The following is a 22,181-nucleotide window of genomic DNA, read 5'->3' on the forward strand; positions in this document are numbered from 1 at the left end:
TGGGGCCCTCGTTGAGTGTCCCTGGCTGTGTTCACGGAGCAGGCTTTGTTCTGCATGTGTTTATAGCATGGCACTACTGATGCGTTCCCGAAAGCAGTCGTCAATGACGACGCAACGGGAGATAACTTTCGATAGGGCACACTCCGGTTACTCATGTAACCTCGGTTCCCTGAGATAACGGAATGAGCTTTGTGTAACTGGCCACACTATCGCTGCATGTGAATCGATGGCTGTTGCTTCAGTCGTTGATTCTGATGAAATGGCGCTCTGGACTGACTTATATAGCAGTTGGCTTCTCCCCCTCTGGCGAGCTCGAGCGCCATTAGTTTGTGCAGCTAAACAAACGTTAACAAATCAGGCTTCAGCAACAGAGTAAACAGGAGTTTCCCCCAAAGCAGTCATCAATGACTACGCAACGCTTGTTCCCTTATCTCAGGGAACCGAGGTTATGTGAGTAACTAGAGCGTTTTCGGGTTTTGTTGAGGTTCCGTCCATTGAGAATTCTAGTGTGGCTGTATAGAAGAGTATGTTCATATTTACAAGCTTTGTATTTGGAAAATGCTCTTTCTATGATCACGTTCACGTGATTCGGATAACAGTGTTCAATCTATCGTAAAAAAAAAGAGAATACAAAAAAGAGAATAAACGATTCTCTGAATCGATTCCAAACTCTTCAGAATCGAACAGCCTATCCGCTCACGAGCGTCGAAGATGAATGAAAATATCCTTTGTAATTGAACTTTCGTGGTTATTAACATTTTGCCAATCACAATTATCAGACTGTTTGTGTTATGTAGATTCAAAACAAAAAGTCTTGGAGCATATTGGGTTTGTGATTTTAAATCAGTTTCCTACTAAATCTGTGAGTTCAGGCGAAGACTTGTGTGCGATTCCTGCTGTACATTTCAGAGTATTATTTTCTCAGGTCATAATTATGAACTCCATGTCTGTACTTGTCTCTCATTCTCTCTGGCAGGCTGTGTTTGTGCCATTCATTCACTCATTTTATCCAGACTGCTGAATCAGCACAGTCACTGCACAACAGCCCTGAGTCTGACATACGGCTATGGGCTCGTTTTATACAGACTGAGTTCAACAAATAAGTATAATAATAATAAATAAATCAAATATTTCTCAGATTTCACAGGTATTTCAAATTATGTAAGTGGGGAGCAGGGACGATAAACAACAGAACGTTATTATTGTGTCAAAGGCTACAGCAATAAATGGAATTACTAACTAATAAATATTTTAGTGTCATTTGGCCTGGTGTCAATATCCAGATAGTATCTGTCTGACACACAGACCCAGAACCCGGTGTTATTCTCGGTCATTGATGTGTTACATCATCATGGCGAAAGGTTACAACAGTTCACAACATCCCGGGAATTTCAACAGCAGATCAGCGTGAGCCAATCAGCAGCGCCGTATGACCCCGGTGGACCAATCAGCGAGCGCCTCTCAAATGTACTGATGAAGTTATAACAGCAGCGCTGAAATGAGACATTAACGACTGCGAGGTGCTTCACAGGGTCACATTCATTTCATAAGGAAACTCAGTCGGTATGTCATACATAATAAACCCAGCAGGAAAACCCCCAATTAACTTGTACAAATAGAGTTATGAAAGTGCGACACATGAAAACGCAAATACAACTCCTGAATTTGATACATTATTTTTTATGTTAATAAATATTACATTAATATATTAAAATGAAATGTGTTAAATATCTAAATATTAGTAACAATGGTAGTTTATTAATGTTTTTTGGAATAATAAGATGCTCTAGCTTAATTCACATGATAAAATTGCAGATTTCAGTATTGATTATACATGGAGTAAAATACATCTTGCTTTTAAATAAAGAAAAATATGAAAGATAAAGCCTGTTATGAATTTGAGAATTGTTTCTTTCTCGCCCTCTACAGGATAAACTCAAAATCAGAACAAACTAAATTTGAACCCTAATGGTTTGATGAGATTGTTTTTACTGACCCAATGACTTGTGTAAAATAAAAAAAGTTGTAGGTTAATTTCAAACTTATTGTCCCTTCAAAATCTTTAAGGTCACATCAGATCAAAGTTTGAGGTTCATTAAAATTACAAACAGGAGTGTTGAAACTAAATCTGTTAAATTCCAACACAAAATAACTAAGCATTATTCTAAATAATTATGCATATATATAATATAAATAATTATTTAATTGCTTGATATGCCTCTTAATAAAAACAATATAATTGAATAAAAAAAAAAAGTTGCATGTTGAAATAAATAGCTGTGACACATTGAGCATTTCTGAAAGTTGTGTATATTTTCTTCGTGTTTTCAAGCATGTTGACTCTCGACCTGTTTGATGATGCTCACAGACACAGAACGGCACGACCGTGATGAGGACAGATTCATTACCAGAACATAAACACATAAAAAGATTAAACTATTTAACATTCAGTTTCTTTGCTCTGTTTGACTGAAGAATCTCACAAAACCTGTCAAGATACGTCTAGGTCATATTTCACCTTAAAAATCATGCAAAATTACGTTTTAAATAAATAGGAGTATTTTTAGGACCATTTATGTTTAATGACAATTCAACAGAGTTTGACATTTCAAAAATTCTTGATTTTATTCATTGATTTTGAGGTGAAATATCACCTGGACACTTTCTTGACAGATTTTATGCGATTCATTCACACTTCAGCCCAAAGTCTTAAAGATTCAGTGCCATTCATCTTTGTTGCAATGGTTTGAAGAACATCTAATGAAGCTCTGGCTTTTCTACAGGAGTGTTTGGAAGAGAAACAGCAATGCAGTCCAAGCATCAACCTCTGTATGAGCTAGTGCAATAGAAAACAAACCAAATCCAATCAAAAATATGGACTTCAACAGTCAGTCCGTAATGAACCTCGTCTACTAACAATCATCACCATGAATAAACTACATACAGCGTCACAACTTTCTGCTCTCGTCATATTAAAAACACTGGATCTCATTCACGAAAGCATTCAGAACGAATCTGTGTGGAAATAATTCACATTCTTGCATTGAACTGAATGTGACCGATTACACAAAAATGATATACACAGATGGTTCTGCTTGTTTTAAGGCCTATTTTTAAAGCAAACCGTTGCATTCAATTCAACGCAATTTACACAATAATGGTTTACGAACAATTATGCACAGAAAATCGTTCTGCTCGTGTACTGAACTGATCGTGATCATTTACATTAATTGGTTCTGCTTGTTTTAAGGGCCATTTTTATGCAAACATTAGCATTCAATTCAGTGCACTTTATGCCATCATTTTTTTGCACAGAAAGATTTTCATTGAATTCAATGCAAGTTACCTAAGAATTATTTTAGAATTAACTTCTGCTTAATTTCTATTCTATACGGTTGCATTCAGTTCAAGACAACGTTTTTTTTTTTATGCACAGAAAATCATTTGTGTTCATTCTTACATTGAACTGAATGCAATAATTTATACAAATTGGTTCCGCTTGGCCTATTTTTAGGCAAACTATTGCATTCAATTCAAAACAATTTACAAACAATTATGCACAGAAGGTCATTCTGCTTACGATTCATGACATTTTTACACTGAATTACATGCGACTGTTTGCACAAATTAGTTCTGCTTGTTTTAAGGTCTGTTCTTAGGCAAATGCTTGCATTCAATTCAATGCAATTAATGAATGTTTACATGAACGATTCTGTAGCTCAGAAATAAGGCCTGCTGCGTGGAAGGAGAATCCCAAACACATGAGAAGAACACCAGCAGTGGAAAGCGGTGGGATATTTACGCTGCATTCATTCTTAAAGCACAGTTCAGCAACAGATCAAAACACAACTGGCTCTGCCGTGTTTGCTGTCGAGCGCTGGAGTCACACGGCCAGCTTGTTGGCGATGGTCATGAGCATTTTGAGGACGGGCATGAAGGCAGAGATCTCGCTGAAGTTGCTGCTGCTCACCACCTGCGTGTGAACCTCCAGACCCTGCTGATAGTGGCGGGCGCTGACGCAGCGGCTGATCTCGTGCAGGCCGCCGAGGATGCTGGGAGAGAGCTGATGGGCGACAGGACACAGGAGAGGTTTATTAGGACGATTTAGAGACTGAAGAGACGGGAATAAATGTCTTTAACTCACCGCTTGGTCTCGCAGCTTGTCATACAGACTCTCCAGACGTTTGGAGGCATCGTCCAGTTTACGCTTCGTTTGCTGCAAGAGAAGATCATAGATTAAATAAGTCCAGTTTAGATTCTGGTCAGAAATCTGCCCACTTACATAAAAAGAGACTGTTTGCGGCTTTATTTATATTGACACAGAATATCAGATTTATCAGACGCAGATTGGTTGCACGTGTGTAAAAACAAAGTCCTGATTTTTTGCAACCGTTACGAACCTCTTCCAAATGGATTTAAATCAGATACAGATTTCTGGACATCCCTGATTTTGATTTGATTTAAAAGATTTTTTTTTTTTCGTATTAATACACAAAAAAGGAAAAGAATGAAATAACAGAACATTCTGTGAAGAAAACTTTTCTTAAATGTTGCTTGCAAAAAAACTCGCAGCTTCTTTTATTGAGGCAGAAACTTTAATTAATAATAATAATTAATTAATTGATCAAGTTAATCAGTCATCAATTTAGGGTGAGAAATTACTCCCATAAAGATCATTTAAAGTAATTTTTGTTTTAAATGAGAAAAGCACCGAGATATTTTGATTCAACATGCATAAATAAGAGTAATAAAATTGAATAATAAATATGAAACTAAAACTACCAGATTCCACCACATTCATTCAAATAAATGCAATTGTTGCACTATATTTCAATTCAGAATTCTACATACAGTGGTGTGAAAAAGTGTTGGCCCCCTTCCTGATTTTTTATTTTTTTGCATGTTTGTCACACTTTAATGTTTCAGATCATCAAACTAATTTAAATATTAATCAAAGATAACACAAGTAAACACAACATGCAGTTTTTAAATTAAGGATTGTTTTATGAAGGGAAAACAGAATCCAAACCCACATGGCCCTGTGTGAAAAAGTGCTGAAACATTAAAGTGTGTAAAAAAAAAAATCAGGAAGGGGGCCAACACTTTTTCACACCACTGTATATATAATTATCTGTAAAAAACAAAAACTATCAAACATCATTTTTTTTTTATCCATTCAGTCAAATTTTAAAAAAGTTGATCTGTAGACAAAGAAAAATGAAAAAAAAACACCTTTGTACTTATAAGCCTTTTACATTGTGTGTTATTCATTTCTATAGCTCACATAAGAAACAAACAAAAACAAAAATCATGCAAAGTGATGGAAAAGAAGAGTTTACAAAGAGTAAAAGAAGAATTAAAAGTACCCAAAAGAAAAAAGGTTGAGGAATAAAATGCAGATTAGATAATTATATATGCACATACTAATTAAACAACAAGTGTAGCTAAAATCACCCAAATAAGATTTAAAACCGATTAAATCAAATCAAAATGATTATTTTGATATGCTTGATGGAAATTACTCAGCTGTGATTGGATGGGGGAAAATTTGGTTGTTTTCTTTGCTTTTGTGTAAGTTTTTAGAGGACCGTGGGCTGGAAATATTTCTGGGACATGCCAACCCTGACGCTGGCAAAAGCAGAATGCAGCCTATGATGCAACAAACCTTGCAAACTTTGGCAAATTCAGAGACTAGAGCACTAGACTGTACTTTGTCAACACGCTCCATCTCTGTGGACAGATATGAACCTGTGCAACAATTCCAGACGGTTACATAAAGCCAGCCAGTCAGATTAGAGCTTGCCAGATTGAGAAAGCTCTCTGAAAGTTTGCATGCAATGTGTCTCGTGTCTGTGTGTGTGTGTGTGTGTGTGTGTGTGCTACCGGGTCTGCGGCGGCCAGCTGACAGCGCTGCACCAGGCCACTGAAGGTGGTCTTGAGGATCATGTGTTCAGCAGGGATTTCCCTCTGCGCCACATGCTCAGCAGGAAGCTGCTGTAAGGACTTGAGAACACACACACACACACAAGACACAGTTAATATGATAACAACACAAGCTCATCTGATGGGCTCTGACATGATGACCTCTGACCTGTACGCTGGGCTCCTGAGGGGCTCCGGGCGGCACTTGGACCCGATCCTGAGGAACAGGAGCCTCCGTCGGGAAACCCATCACCGGTGCTGTGATCGGAGCAGGGGGAGTGTAGTTCTCTGGCAGCTGAACACACACACACACACACACACACACACACACACACAGTTCAATGACTCTCGAGGCAGGTATTGAACATTCAACCGGACCATATTTGCATGTGAGAGCCGAACAATGATGTAATATATAACCTGTCCATTTTCATAAATAGTACATAGTATACTGTTTGCCTATTTTATTTTATTTTAGAAAATATTTTAACATTTAAAGTCATTTAATTCAGGGTTTTATACAATCATAGAAATTAATATAACAAACAGCAGCTATTTTAAAATATAACAAGGAAAATTCATGCATGCAATAATAAACAATGCATGCAATATGTGTTTTTTATTTTTGTGAACATATTTTAACATTAAGGCCAGGTTTCACAGACAGGGCTTAAGACTAAACCAGGATTAGGCCATAGTTTAATTAGGACATTTAAGTAATTGTTATAAACGGGTCTTAGAAAAAACATTACTGGAGTGCATCTTGAGACAAAATGAAGGCACTGATATATTTTAAGATCAATCAGTGCAAGTTTCTTTCATTTGAAACAGCTCAGACTTACGTTTTAGTCTGGGACTAGTCTTAAGCCTTGTCTGTGAAACCGGGGGTAAAAGTCATGAAATCCTTTGATTGTCTAAAAACCCTGAATTAAAATATGACAGAGCAGTTATTTTAACATAATTTAAAAAACATGCAAATGCATGCACCATGTATACAATTTCACTGGAAATATTTATTGTATTATACTTTTGAGAACATATTTTAACTCAAGGATTTCATTCAAGCACAGAATTTCATACGACAAACTGCAGTTATTTATTTAATATTTATTTAATACATAACAATAAAAAGTCAATATTTCATGCACAACGTGTAAATAATTTTACTGGAAACATTTATTGTTTTCAAATTTTTTGAGAATATTTTAATATTTAAAGTAATTTATTTCAGGGTTTTTATGCAAATCACAGAATTTGATATAACAAACAGCAGTTATTTTAATGTAACGATGAAAACTAATAATATTTCATGCAAATGTACAGTATGCAAAATTGGTACAGTGGGGGAAAAAACTATTTGAGCCCCTGCTGATTTTGTACATTTGCCCACTGACAAGAAATGATCCGTCTATAATTTTAATGGTAGGTTTATTTGAACAGTGAGACACAGAACAAAAACAAAATCCAGAAAAATACATTTAAAGTTATAAATTGATTTGCATTTTCAAATAAGTTAAATAAGTATTTGATCCCCTATCAATCATCAAGAATTCTGGCTCCCAGGTGTCTTTTCTACAGGTCAGGAGCTGATATTAGGAGCATCTCTTAAAGGGAGTCTCAGCTTGTAACCTGTATAAAAGACACCTGTCCACAGAAGCAATCAATCAATCAGATTCCAAACTCTCCACCATGGCCAAGACCAAAGAGCTGTCCAAGGATGTCAGGGACAAGACTGTAGACCTACACAAGGCTGGAATGGGCTATAGGACCATCGTCAAGCAGCTTGGTGACAACAGTCGGTGTGATTGTTCACAAATGGAAGAAACACAAAATAACTGTCAATCTCCCTCGGACTGGGGCTCCATGCAAGATCTCACCTCGTGAAATTTCAATGATCATGAGAACGGTGAAGAATCAGCCCAGAACTACACGGGAGGATCTTGTCAATGATCTCAAGGCAGCTGGGACCATAGTCACCAAGAAAACAATTGGTAACACACTACGCCGTGAAGGACTGAAATCCTGCAGCGCCCGCAAGCTCCCCCTACTCAAAACACATGCACAGGCCCGTCTGAAGTTCGCCAATGATTCAGAGGAGAACTGGGTTCAAGTGTTGAGGTCAGATGAGACCAAAATCCAGCTCTTTGGCATCGACTCAACTCGTCGTGTTCAGAGGAGGAGGAGGAATGCTGCCTGTGACCCCAAGAACTCCATCCCCTCCGTCAAACATGGAGGTGGAAACATTATGCTTTGGGGGTGTTTTTCTGCTAAGGGGACAGGACAACTGCACCGCATCAAAGGGATGATGGACGGGGCCATGTACCGTCAGGGTCAGGGCATTGAAAATGGGTCGTGGATGGGTATTCCAGCATGACAATGACCCATTCAAGTTGCCAAACGTCAGCCTCGAAACCTTAATGACTTGGAGAGGATCTGCAAAGAGGAGTGGGACAAAACCCCTCCTGAGATGTGAGGAAACCTGGTGGCCAACTGTTTGACCTCTGTGATTGCCAACCAGGGTTTTGCCACCAAGTACTAAGTCATGTTTTGCGAAGGGGTCAAATACTTGTTTGACTCATCAAATATTTTTATCATTTTACTGGAAACAATTATTGTTTTATACTTTGGGGAACATATTTCAACATTTAAAGTACTTCAGGGTTTTTATGCAATCATTGGATTGTGATATGACATTTGACATGATTCATGCAACTGTGTGCAATATTTGTGAATAAATCATTTTATTGCAGACACATGAGATAAAGTAGCACTCATCTCATTTCTTATTGACGTTCAGACAGTCATGGGTTCGATTCCCAGTGAATGAATGAACTCATATGTATATCTTAAATACGATGCGAGTTTCTTTGAATTAAAGCGTCTACCAAATGCATAAATGTGAATGTTTATTTGGTAGAAACGTGCAGAACGGGGCCAGACTGAGACGCAGCATCATGTCAGTGGAAAACAGGTCATATTGTTTCTCGTTAAGTGCATTATTATTAGTAACATTATTATGCAAATTATTAATACCTTTTTCTTGCGTTGTCCTGTGCGTACAGCCGGAGGGTCGTTCCACCCGTCCTGACCTGAAGAGACAATATTTACACAAATCACAGCAGATTAGTCACCAAAACATATATTTGCGTTTAATTAGCAACATGCATCAATACAGCAGCACCAAAACATATCTAGACACTGAAGCCACAGTTAGAGATGTCTGAATGCCTCTGCATCTTTACAGACGTGTGTGAGAGTGGTTTAAGTGTCTCTGTAGCTTCTCTATCTGTCTGACTTACACTAGCATTCAAACGTTTAGGGGTCAGTAAGATTCTGCAAGATTTATTATACAAAAGATTTCGATTTCAAATAAATGCTCTTTTTTTGAACTTTCCTGAAAAATAAAATGTATCAGTTTCCACAAAAATATTGTGCAGCAAAACGGTTTTCAACATTGATAATAATCAGAAATGTTTGTTGAGCAGTAAATCAGTATATTATTATGATTTCTGAAGATCATGTGACACTGAAGACTGGAGTAATGATGCTGGAAATACAGATCTGATCACAGGAATACATTATATTTTAACACATATTCACATAGAAAACAGCTGTTTTATATTGTAATGATATTTCTTTAAATAATATTTTTTTATTTAATACATTTATAATCAAATATTCAATAAAAATATGCATTTCTTTATATTTATAAATATTTTCTTATATTTAAGTTTTTTTTTTAAATTGTTTTTTGATCAAATAAATGCAGCTTTGGTGAGCAGAAGAGACTTCTTTCAACAAAAAAGAAAACAAAAAAAAAAACTTACCAACCCTTGAAAATATTTGAACATTAGTGTAGACACTTCTTAGTCTGCTTATATAATTATATAATGCAAAACTCACAAAGCAAAGTTCTAACCAGCATTGAGAGGCCACACAAACATTAATACCCATGAAGCTCAGAGAGATCACACAGGAAGCACAACATGATCAGTTTGCGAATATGCAAATGACTTGTAATCAGTCAGCATTAAATATTAGAAGAGCCAAGTTTGGATTGCTGCTGTCCCTCTTAAACACACACACACACACACACACACGCACGCGCACGCACGCACGCACGCATGCACGCCTCTCTCCCTGTCACCTTCATCTTCTGTGTGGCACATCAGCCATGGGAAATATCCTGGAAATCAAACAGCAGATCAATATAAATACACATATGAGATACGGCTGTGTTCAGCGGATCCTCCAGACGTCTGCAGGTACCTGTTGGGGGAGCTGGGACGCCGGCACCGCTGTAGCTCTTGACCGCCGGGGCTCCGGGGCCGCCCTGAGGATACCCGGCTCCGAGAGCAGGATAGGCCCCACCGGGAGCCTGTGTGTGAGGAGCGGCCGGAAAAAAGGGCACCAGGCCACCTGGCAGAGACGTGGGCGAGATGAAGCCAGGGGCCGGCGGAGTGGGCATCATGGGGCCCGGGGGAGAGGAAGGCGGCATTGAGGGCCCCGACAGGCTGGAGGAGGGCATTGACGGGCCGCACATGAAACCCATTGGAGTTCCGAGAGATCCAGACTGAGCAAATGGCTGAGACGGAGCGAAACCTGCAGGAAACAAACAAACAAACTTCACAATCAAACGGTTCAAGTGTGTCCACAGATATGACTAAACCAGTCATGAGGGTCAATTTTTTAAAATTGAGATTCATACATCATCTGAAAGCTGAATAGATATTCATTCCATTGATGTATGGTTTGTTATGATCGGATAATATTAGTCTGAGATACAACTATTTGAAAATCTGGAATCTGAGGGAGCAAATATTGAGAAAATCTCCTTTAAAGTTGTTCAAATGAAGTTCTTAGCAATGCATATTACTAATCAAAAATTAAGTTTTTATATATTTATGGTAGGAAATTTACTAAATATCTTTATGGAACATGATCTTAATATCCTAATGATTTTTGGCATAAAAGAGAAATGTATAATTTTGATCCATACAATGTATTGTTGGCTATTGCTACAAATATACCTGTGTTACTCATGACTGCTTTTGTGCTGCAGGGTCACATATTTTTCTTAGCTAATGGGGAAGTCGTGGCCTAATGGTTAGAGAGTCGGACTCGTAATCGAAAGGTTGCGAGTTCGAGCCCCCAGCCGGCAGGGATTGTAGGTGGGGGGAGGGAATGTCCAGCGCTCTCTCCACCCTCAATACCACGACTGAGGTGCCCTTGAGCAAGACACCGAACCCCCAATTGCTCTCCGGGCGCTGCAGCATGGCTGCCCACTGCTCCGGGTGTGTGTTCACGGTGTGTATGTGTGTGTGTGTGTGTGTGGATTTGTTCACTACTCACTGCTGTGTGTGTGCACTTGGATGGGTTAAACGCAGAGCACCAATTTCGAGTATGGGTCACCATACTTGACAATACGTCACGACTTTACACTATTGTTTGGTGTATAGGTGGGCAATATGGCCCAAAATAATTATCACTATATTTTTTTCCATTAATATTAATAACGATATTAATCGACGGGGAAGGAAATGCTTCCACACATTTGTTAGACCTTGAGATTGAATGTGAACATTACTTAAGTTTTTTCTTGACTCAAATTTAATCTACATTTAATTCTAAATTAATTGATGTTTTAAACATCAACTAAATTCAGTGTTTTCTGTTTTATTTTTTCTAGATTCTGTGTTTTATAATACAATACAAATTTATCACCAAAATGGTGCTAATGAAATTAATTAATAAAACTTTAACAATTTAATCAATCTTTTAAAATGCAAATTGAAAATACAATTATATATCAATTTGCACATCTACAGCTGCGCTTCATTGTGTATTTATTTACTCATACTGCTATTCATTTTGTACATATTCTATCTTTTAATTCAGTTTATTACTATTCTACTTTGGTATATTTTTTTACTACATTATAACTGTAACTTGTAATATATTATAAATTACTTTATTTCTATATGGTATATTTATTCTTTAACTTTAAAATGTCTTATTTTTAATGTTTATGTGATGGAGTAGTTGTATAAAGCGTTTCACTGCATATGCATGTTATGTATGTGACAAATAAAAAAATAATTTGATTAATTTACAACAAAACACTGCACTTTAGTTTGTTGATGCAGCACAACAGAACTGTATAAATTAAAACATGGAAGAAAAAAGTCTCTTGGTTGGATGATATTCCTTAAAATTATTATTATTAGTACTTTGAGACATTCATTAGTATAAAATATAGTTAGAAATGTTTCTTGAGCAGCAAATCAGCATATTATAATCATTTCTGAAGGATCATGTGACACTAAGGTCGACCGATTGACTGAAAGTTTGAAGCAGTTGTATAATAAAAGCTGTACATTTTTTGTACAGTGTTAATTTCACACTCTAACATACATTTTTCACGTTTGCAAATTGCATGTCGAGGCTTCACTCTCTGTCCTTTGATCTCTCAAACAGATGCATATACTTTCTCTTTCTCTTTCTCTATTTCTGGAGCAGAACTGAAACCAATGTGTCCAGACAGCCAGACATATACATATGCACATCTTACTTGCACCTTATAGTCAACAATATCCATATAAGGGACCGTATAACTCTTGAATGCTTTGATTGGCTGATGCTGCTTGTATAAATATGACTATATCTTCCTGAATAAACTTAAGAATGCTTTGTGCAACTCTCTGTGTCTGTTCATTCATTCTCCCAGGCCTGATGATTAATGAACTTTAATGATTATAAATAGAACTAATATTAAATATGAATATTTTTAGAAGTATGGTTCAGTACTGTTTTTGTTTTTTTAAAGTTCAGCACCATTTCAGTTCTCAGTTGATGAATCGGTCAGTGTAGTCAAACCTTGTATCTGTAAAAATGGGTGAAGACTGGAGTAATGATGCTGAAACTTCAGCTTTGGTCACAGCAATAAATTACATCTCAACAGATGTTCACACAGAACACCGCTATTTTAAATTGTAATATTTTTTCACAATTTTGCACTGTATTTTTGATGTAATAAACACAGCTTTGGTGACTTCTTTTAAGAATCTCACCGACCCCAAACGTTTGAACAGTAGTGTGCACATCAGTATTTGAACGATTGGTGTATATTATGAATGAGATTTGATTGACAGGTACCCGGAGCGGTGGCAGGGTGTTGTGGGTAGCCGGGTCTCAGGCCGGACCGTGACGCTCCAGCAGCAGGATCAGGCCACGGCTGAGGAGTGAAGAAATGGGGCATCGTCTGCTGCGCGAGCTGAGGCATCTGAGGAGGAGCTGCGGATCCGTACGGCCCCTGAACACACATTATAACAACTCATCAACACACAGCACCTAAATAACTGCTGGATTACTGGTTAACCTCATCCAATATATGATATGAACAAGAAAAGCCCTTCAAGGTAGAGCTTAAGAGTTTAAGATGTACTAAAATTACTGAAACTAAACAGAAATAAACATTAATACAAATATTTTATATAAAGCTAAAAACAAATCTTTAATTTTCTTCAAGAATTTCAACTTATTTTTTTAATTAAAACTAAATTAAACAAAATATTTTTATTTAATCGTTATTTAATATTTTGCTTTATTATTTACAATAATTTCCTTGGATCTTTTATTTTACTCATAAAAATAACAAAAGCACATCAAATTACTAAACTAAAGTTAAAATGAAAACTGAATATAAAAATAAAAGCTAATGCAAAATTTGAATATATACTATAATATAGTAAACTAAAATGACACTGGTTAAGTAATTACAAAGACAAACATATTTCTCTTTAGAATAATGTCATTCGCAGTCAAACTATAACCTTATTCTGTTTCAACACAAACTCCCTAAAGACACTTTAGGAAACATGCAGATGCCGCATGAGAGTGCATAAACCAGACGAGACGCCTCTGTGCAAACAGCAGACACACACTGTACGCCAGCCGCGACTTACACAACATACAAAAACAGATGTGCAATTTCATCAAGGCCATCAGAAAGCAAATAATCTCTGCTGATCATCAGCGGACAGCATGCACTTCATCATCATCACAGACAGACAGAGATGAGAGACTTGGATGGATGACAGACTGCACTGGAGTTCAAGCATCATTAAACACACACACACACAGATCATGTGTGTCTCACCTGTGTGTGTGCTGCAGGTGTGTGTGTGTGTGTGTGCTGCAGGTGTGTCTGTGTGTGTGTGAGTGAGCTGTGTCTCACCTGTGTGTGTGCTGCAGGTGTGTCTGTGTGTGTGTGAGTGAGCTGTGTCTCACCTGTGTGTGTGCTGCAGGTGTGTCTGTGTGTGTGTGAGTGAGCTGTGTCTCACCTGTGTGTGTGCTGCAGGTGTGTCTGTGTGTGTGTGAGTGAGCTGTGTCTCACCTGTGTGTGCGCTGCAGGTGTGTCTGTGTGTGTGTGAGTGAGCTGTGTCTCACCTGTGTGTGTGCTGCAGGTGTGTCTGTGTGTGTGTGAGTGAGCTGTGTCTCACCTGTGTGTGTGCTGCAGGTGTGCGTGTATGTGTGCTGCAGGTGTGTGTGTGTGTGTGCGCGCACTGCAGGTGTGTGTGTGTGTGTGTGTGTGCGCTGCAGGTGTGTCTGTGTGTGTGTGAGTGAGCTGTGTCTCACCTGTGTGTGTGCTGCAGGTGTGTCTGTGTGTGTGTGAGTGAGCTGTGTCTCACCTGTGTGTGTGCTGCAGGTGTGCGTGTATGTGTGCTGCAGGTGTGTGTGTGTGTGCGCTGCAGGTGTGTCTGTGTGTGTGTGAGTGAGCTGTGTCTCACCTGTGTGTGTGCTGCAGGTGTGTCTGTGTGTGTGTGAGTGAGCTGTGTCTCACCTGTGTGTGTGCTGCAGGTGTGTCTGTGTGTGTGTGAGTGAGCTGTGTCTCACCTGTGTGTGTGCTGCAGGTGTGTCTGTGTGTGTGTGAGTGAGCTGTGTCTCACCTGTGTGTGCGCTGCAGGTGTGTCTGTGTGTGTGTGAGTGAGCTGTGTCTCACCTGTGTGTGTGCTGCAGGTGTGTCTGTGTGTGTGTGAGTGAGCTGTGTCTCACCTGTGTGTGTGCTGCAGGTGTGCGTGTATGTGTGCTGCAGGTGTGTGTGTGTGTGTGTGTGCGCGCACTGCAGGTGTGTGTGTGTGTGTGTGTGTGTGAGCGAGCGAGCTGTGTCTCACCTGTGGTGGGGTGTGTGTGTGTGCTGCAGGGGTGTGTGTGTGTGCGCTGCAGGTGTGTCTGTGTGTGTGTGAGTGAGCTGTGTCTCACCTGTGTGTGTGCTGCAGGTGTGCGTGTATGTGTGCTGCAGGTGTGTGTGTGTGTGCGCGCACTGCAGGTGTGTGTGTGAGCGAGCGAGCTGTGTCTCACCTGTGGTGGGGTGTATGTGTGTGCTGCAGGGGTGTGTGTGTGCGCTGCAGGTGTGTGTGTGTGCGCTATGTCTCACCTGTCCGTGCGCTGCAGGGGTGTGTCTGCGCGCTGCAGTTGTGTGTGCGCACTATGTCTTAGCGCTATGTCTCACCTGTGTGTATGCTGCAGGGGTGTGTGTGTGTGTGTGCTGCAGGGGTGTGTGCACCATGTCTCACCTGTGCGTGTGCCGCAGGTGTGTGTGAGCTGTCTCACACCTGTGTGTGTGTGCTGCAGGAGTGTGTGTGTGTGAGCTATGTCTCACCTGTGTGTGTGCTGCAGGTGTGTGTGTGAGCTGTCTCTCACCTGTGTGTGTGCTGCAGGTGTGTGTGTGTGTGTGCTGCAGGTGTGTGTGTGTGTGTGCTGCAGGAGTGAGTGTGTGTGTGTGAGCTGTGTTTCACCTGTGTGTGTGCTGCAGGAGTGAGTGTGTGTGTGTGAGCTGTGTTTCACCTGTGTGTGTGCTGCAGGAGTGAGTGTGTGTGTGTGTGTGTGTGAGCTGTGTCTCCCCCTGTGTGTGTGCTGCAGGTGTGTGTGTGAGCTGTGTCTCCCCTGTGTGTGTGCTGCAAGTGTGTGTGTGTGAACTGTGTCTCCCCCTGTGTGTGTGCTGCAGGAGTGAGTGTGTGTGTGTGTGTGTGTGAGCTGTGTCTCCCCCTGTGTGTGTGCTGCAGGTGTGTGTGTGAGCTGTGTCTCCCCCTGTGTGTGTGCTGCAGGTGTGTGTGTGAGCTGTCTCTCACCTGTGTGTGTGTGCTGCAAGAGTGTGTGTGAGCTGTGTCTCACCTGTGTGTGTGCTGCAGGAGTGTGTGTGTGTGTGCTGCAGGAATGAGAGTGTGTGTGTGTGTGTGAGCTGTGTCTCACCTGTGTGTGTGCTGCAGGAGTGTGTGTGTGTGTGCTGCAGGAGTGAGAGTGTGTGTGTGTGTGTGTGAGCTGTGTCTCACCTGTGTGTGTGCTGCAGGAGTGTGTGTGTTTGCCGGTGCTTTAGCGCCTCCTGCTGGTGCAGACGGCTGTGGTCTCTGCAGGATCTCACCCTTGGCATGCGTAAGTCGCTCTCTCAACAGCCGAACACCAGCCTAACCCACAAACACATACAGAACACACTTACCACCCACATCACATCACACACATTCTATTAAACTATGCATTTTAAACTTGCAATAATACTACTGTACTGTAAAATACAATGTGAGTATTTAATAATTACAATGATTATTATTATTATTATAATAAAGTATTTACACATTTCATTTTATTAGATTATAAAAATGTAATAAAAACATTACCATAGCAAAAATATTTTACACTGTAAAAATATGCAAACAAATATAAATACAATATATAAACAAATAAATTACTAATAATATTGCATTATAATAATAATTATTTATTAATTTAAATATTTTTATTACCTGAACTCATAAAAATTAAAATATTAATAATTCGACTATACCAGGGGTGTCTGATAGGCCGATCACGAAGGCAATGCTGGTAGATCACACATCATTTAAAAGTATAAATCAGCTGTGCCCCAGTATAAATCAGCTGTGCCCCAGTATAAATCAGCTGTGCCCCAGTATAAATCTGCTGTGCCCCAGTATAAATCAGCTGTGCCCCAGTATAAATCAGCTGTGCCCCAGTATAAATCAGCTGTGCCCCAGTATAAATCAGCTGTGCCCCAGTATAAATCAGCTGTGCCCCAGTATAAATCTGCTGTGCCCCAGTATAAATCAGCTGTGCCCCAGTATAAATCAGCTGTGCCCCAGTATAAATCAGCTGTGCCCCAGTATAAATCAGCTGTGCCCCAGTATAAATCAGCTGTGCCCCAGTATAAATCTGTTGTGCCCCAGTATAAATCTGCTGTGCCCCAGTATAAATCTGTTGTGCCCCAGTATAAATCTGCTGTGCCCCAGTATAAATCTGCTGTGCCCCAGTATAAATCAGCTGTGCCCCAGTATAAATCTGCTGTGCCCCAGTATAAATCAGCTGTGCCCCAGTATAAATCAGCTGTGCCCCAGTATAAATCAGCTGTGCCCCAGTATAAATCAGCTGTGCCCCAGTATAAATCTGTTGTGCCCCAGTATAAATCTGCTGTGCCCCAGTATAAATCTGCTGTGCCCCAGTATAAATCTGCTGTGCCCCAGTATAAATCTGCTGTGCCACAGTATAAATCTGCTGTGCCCCAGTATAAATCTGTTGTGCCCCAGTATAAATCTGCTGTGCCCCAGTATAAATCAGCTGTGCCCCAGTATAAATCTGCTGTGCCCCAGTATAAATCAGCTGTGCCCCAGTATAAATCAGCTGTGCCCCAGTATAAATCAGCTGTGCCCCAGTATAAATCTGCTGTGCCCCAGTATAAATCTGCTGTGCCCCAGTATAAATCTGTTGTGCCCCAGTATAAATCAGCTGTGCCCCAGTATAAATCTGCTGTGCCCCAGTATAAATCTGCTGTGCCCCAGTATAAATCAGCTGTGCCCCAGTATAAATCAGCTGTGCCCCAGTATAAATCAGCTGTGCCCCAGTATAAATCAGCTGTGCTCCAGTATAAATCTGCTGTGCCCCAGTATAAATCTGTTGTGCCCCAGTATAAATCAGCTGTGCCCCAGTATAAATCAGCTGTGCCCCAGTATAAATCTGTTGTGCCCCAGTATAAATCTGCTGTGCCCCAGTATAAATCTGCTGTGCCCCAGTATAAATCAGCTGTGCCCCAGTATAAATCTGTTGTGCCCCAGTATAAATCAGCTGTGCCCCAGTATAAATCTGTTGTGCCCCAGTATAAATCTGCTGTGCCCCAGTATAAATCTGTTGTGCCCCAGTATAAATCAGCTGTGCCCCAGTATAAATCAGCTGTGCCCCAGTATAAATCTCAAGTTTAAGTTTTAACTATTTACTTTATTTGTCAGTGTATTCATTTACATTGATAATCGTGGCAAAAAAACTGGTCTATATGCAACGTAGTAACCTAATTCACGCTTGTAAAAGTGACGCAGTCGTGCACTTTAACCGAAAACAAACTCGTGCCGTCCTTTTACGCGGAAATCCATGTCTGCGTGTCTGTGATTCCTGGCAACAATTGCAGCGAAAGTCTCTAAATAATATCTATAATAATAATATATTTTGACTCGATCATTAATTGGCTTCTGTAGATGGACATCAGAATTGTTTTGTGCGAAGCTGGGAAAGGGAAGCAGAAAGCTGATGAGTTTGAGGGAGGTAAGACTTGATAAACTATACTGTGCATCCCCAGCCAGACACGTCTCACCAACATTAGAAGAAAAGGTCTCAGGAAAACATGTCAAGTCTGTAGAATTGCTTTGTTGCTGAGAAAAAAAAATTGTGTGTTCTGTACTTTCAGATATGAAATTAATATTTAATTCACTAGCTCTAGGACATTACATAAAAAGTTGGCAGTAACTATGTGCTATTATAGGCAGTACAGTTTAATGCTCAAGAAAATGAACCAACCTTGCTTGGACTTGGCTGGGAAACCAGGGAATACCTTTTTGCTAAAATATGCTCTTTATTTTAGTTGAAGCATGACCGTTTTCTTGAAATATTGTAATTGTAAATTCCTGAAAAGATGTAATTATTGTGTAATGTAGAAGAATGCAGAAAAATTATCTTTGCTTTTATTACTTCCACACAGTGTTTGCCATTTATGCCTTAAACAAAGTTAATGTTGAGTTTGTTAAAGATACTGAATGGATCTGTAGCAGCTTATATGCAGTCCTTTGGCATCTCCCTGTGGTCTTGTTTGGTATTGCAGGTTGACTTACTGCTTATTTGTTAAAATTACTGTATAATTGAGCTTTACGTATTTTTTTTAAGTTGTATAGAATATCTTCAGTGACATTTTTGCAAAGTATGTTTGCAAAAATGAACACTGAATGTTTGAAACTCTTGAATTTGTTTTGTTTAAAAATAATTACCTGTAATTGAAAAGTAATAACACTAGAATACAAAGGTTTTTTAGTGAACAGAAAAGGCTGGACTTGGAGTAAAACAGGTTGATAACCACTGCTTTAGGTAAATGCAGGACCAGTTCTACAGAGGTACTAAGAATTGAACATTATTATTTTTTTTAGATTAATAATTAAATTAATGCAATATAAAGATACATCCCAACAAGTTTTTTAAATTGATTTATTTAAAATGTATTTTATTATTTATTTTTTTATTTTTCACTAGGTAAATCTCGGTGAGTTTCTAATTTGAAAAAAAAAAACAAGTGTGGGCACTCCTGTACCATACTGTATTATAGTTATAATAATAATAATAATAATAATAATATTTTTTAAATTAAATTATAAAATGTAAATCAATAAAGAAATATATTGCTATTGCAATAAGAATAATATTGCACTCTCAAATTTAAATTAGTATTTTAAAAAGAATTATTTTCTTTTTTTTTCTTCAAATATTTTTTATTTTATTATATAATAAAAAAATAAATAGCAATAATTCTACTATACTGTAAAATAAAAACTAAGCGTTTAATAACAATAATAATAACATTTAAATTAATAATAATAATAATAATAATAATAATAATAATAATAATAATAATAATAATAATAACAACAACAATAATATTACCGAACAATAAAAAAATTATTTTGGTGAAAAAACAAACCAAATTCTATTGCGGATAACAGTTGCTTTATAAGTGCTTCTTCCCATAACATGTTTCAAAGGATGGTGATGCATGGTGCTTTCCCAAATGTACATTATAAGCAACTCAAGCTCACAACACATGCAGACGATGGAGTTTGTGTGGAGCAGCATTTACTGTGAACCGCTGGAAGTCATGAGCTGCTCACATGTAAATCTGCATTGTTAATATATAAATGTGTGTTAGTGTGTGCACCTGGTCTGGGCTGTCGGGCAGGTAGCGGAGCGCTGAACTCAAGCTGCCCTGTGACGCTAGTACGCTGGAGTACTGGATGAGCTTCTCCGTCAGCGCTGAGCTCTGAACACAAACCTCGCCGCTACGCAGACGCTCAATCGACTTACGCAGGATCATCACCTTCTCCACCAGATCCTGCAGACGCACGTGAACACAGACGTCAGCACACGACAGAATCGCTCAATATAAGCATGAAAGAGTGAGTGTGTGTGACCTCCAGAGCCAGCGGAGATGAACAGTCTCTCTGCGACGTCCAGCACTCCACCAGACGCTCGATGTTCCCCGAGCAGATGAAGCACAGACAGGCCTGCAGACAGCGCTTCTCTGTGCCTTCAGCCTGCAGACGAGTGCCCAGAGTATCTACACACACACACACACACACACACAGAGCTGTCAATCACTCCAGACTCTGAGCTCTGATTGGACGAGTTGCATTCAGAGCTGCTGTCAACAGCAGTAGACTAATCAAGAATATGTGAGGACACTGGTGCTGTTCTCACCGCAGAGAGGAGCGAACTCCTCGGGGTTAGCGTAGGTCAACAGGGCCGCTAGCGCCTCCTTCCAGTTCTCCAGCTCACAGCTCTGGACGATATCACACCAGTTCTGCGTCACCACTGACGAGATCAGCTGACCAGGAAAAACAACTCATTAATACATAATAATAATAATAAAAAGATTATTTAAATTATTTAAAAAATATTAAATAATAATAATAATAATAATAATAGTATCAATAATAATCATAATAACAATAATAATAAATGACAATGATAATAACTAATAATAAAAGGAATAATAACAATACCAATAACAGCAACAACACCAACAATTTAATCATATTTTAATAATAATAATAATTATTATTATTACTACTACTACTACTAAAATAATGTAAATACTTATTAAAATAATAATTATAAATAAAAAAATAAAACACTAATAATGACAAGAATATAAATACTAGTAACAATAACCATTATTATTTAATAATATTTTAATAAGAAGTATGATTAAACGAAAAGTAATTTTTGCTTTAATATTCTTATAAGCATTATCGTTATTATTTTAAATATTATTATTGTTGTTGTTGTTATTACTATTATTAGTAGTAGTATTCTTATTATCTTGTTTTTGTTATTAGTGGTCTACTTATTAATTGAATTATTATCTTTTATAATCAATAATAATATAAAAAAGACTTTTGACAAAATGAACAAGAATACTAATACATAATTTTATAATGCTTTAATAATAATAACTATTATTAGTATTATAACTACTACTACTATTATAATTTAGTATTCTACATAGTATTGTTATTAACAATATTGCTATTATTATATTAATTAATATTTGTGTTATTAGTAGTACTAGTATTCCTGTTATTTGTTATTATTGGTTGTCTTATTATAATCGATAATAATAACAACAATATAATAAGACTAACAAGGCTAATAAGAATAATATTAACAACAATAAACATTTTCTTATACCAATTATAATAATTACAATTATTAATAGTAGTAATAGTATTCTTATGATCTTATTATTGCTAATATTATAAGTTGCCTACTTGCCTAATGTTTTAATGAACATTATTATTGTTTCCTCCTGCTGGAATGACCTGCCCAACTCAATCCAAGCATCAATTCATCTTCAAGAATCGGCTAAAAACACATCTCTTCCATCTTTATTTGACCCTCTAACTCTAGCACTCTATTCTAATTCTATTCTTAAAAAAATAATAATAAATCGCCCCTTTTAGACTTGCACTCTATTCATTTACTAACTGCTTGTTCTCTTAAAAACAAAAACAAACACTAGCCTCTCTCTTTTTGTATTCTATCAGTTTTCTTTTATTTATTATACAATTAACAAAAAGCAAAAAAAAGGGCCTCTAACACTAATTTGCTCTATTCTTTTTCAATTCTATACGTTTTTTTATATATAAAAAAAAACAAAAAAA

At 38.3% G+C, this 22,181-nt stretch overlaps 2 protein-coding genes across 3 annotated transcripts in view; one reads left to right on the plus strand and one right to left on the minus strand.

Annotated features, from left to right (window-relative positions):
* Positions 1-22,181, plus strand: part of LOC306851923 (alpha-actinin-2) — a 349,741-nt gene that overhangs the window by 171,589 nt on the left and 155,971 nt on the right. The window lies entirely within an intron of this gene.
* The window catches only part of LOC306852532 (protein transport protein Sec31A-like), a 33,112-nt gene continuing 13,220 nt past the window's right edge, over positions 2,290-22,181 (minus strand). Inside the window, exons 16-27 of one of the 2 annotated variants that reach the window (XM_079389435.1) lie at positions 20,716-20,842; positions 20,430-20,575; positions 20,177-20,350; positions 16,254-16,385; positions 13,078-13,234; positions 10,192-10,524; positions 10,070-10,108; positions 8,956-9,011; positions 6,092-6,217; positions 5,884-6,003; positions 4,145-4,216; positions 2,291-4,063 (exon numbers count right to left, since the gene is read on the minus strand). In XM_079389435.1, the coding sequence (XP_079245561.1) occupies positions 3,884-4,063; positions 4,145-4,216; positions 5,884-6,003; positions 6,092-6,217; positions 8,956-9,011; positions 10,070-10,108; positions 10,192-10,524; positions 13,078-13,234; positions 16,254-16,385; positions 20,177-20,350; positions 20,430-20,575; positions 20,716-20,842 (1,662 nt within the window). In that variant the 3' untranslated portion in view covers positions 2,291-3,883. Of the gene's footprint in view, positions 4,064-4,144; positions 4,217-5,883; positions 6,004-6,091; positions 6,218-8,955; positions 9,012-10,069; positions 10,109-10,191; positions 10,525-13,077; positions 13,235-16,253; positions 16,386-20,176; positions 20,351-20,429; positions 20,576-20,715; positions 20,843-22,181 lie in introns of both variants that reach the window. The other variant, XM_079389436.1, reaches the window with a different exon arrangement.

Source organism: Barbus barbus (genome assembly GCF_936440315.1).
Source record: "Barbus barbus genome assembly, chromosome: 32".
Taxonomy (NCBI): domain Eukaryota; kingdom Metazoa; phylum Chordata; class Actinopteri; order Cypriniformes; family Cyprinidae; genus Barbus; species Barbus barbus.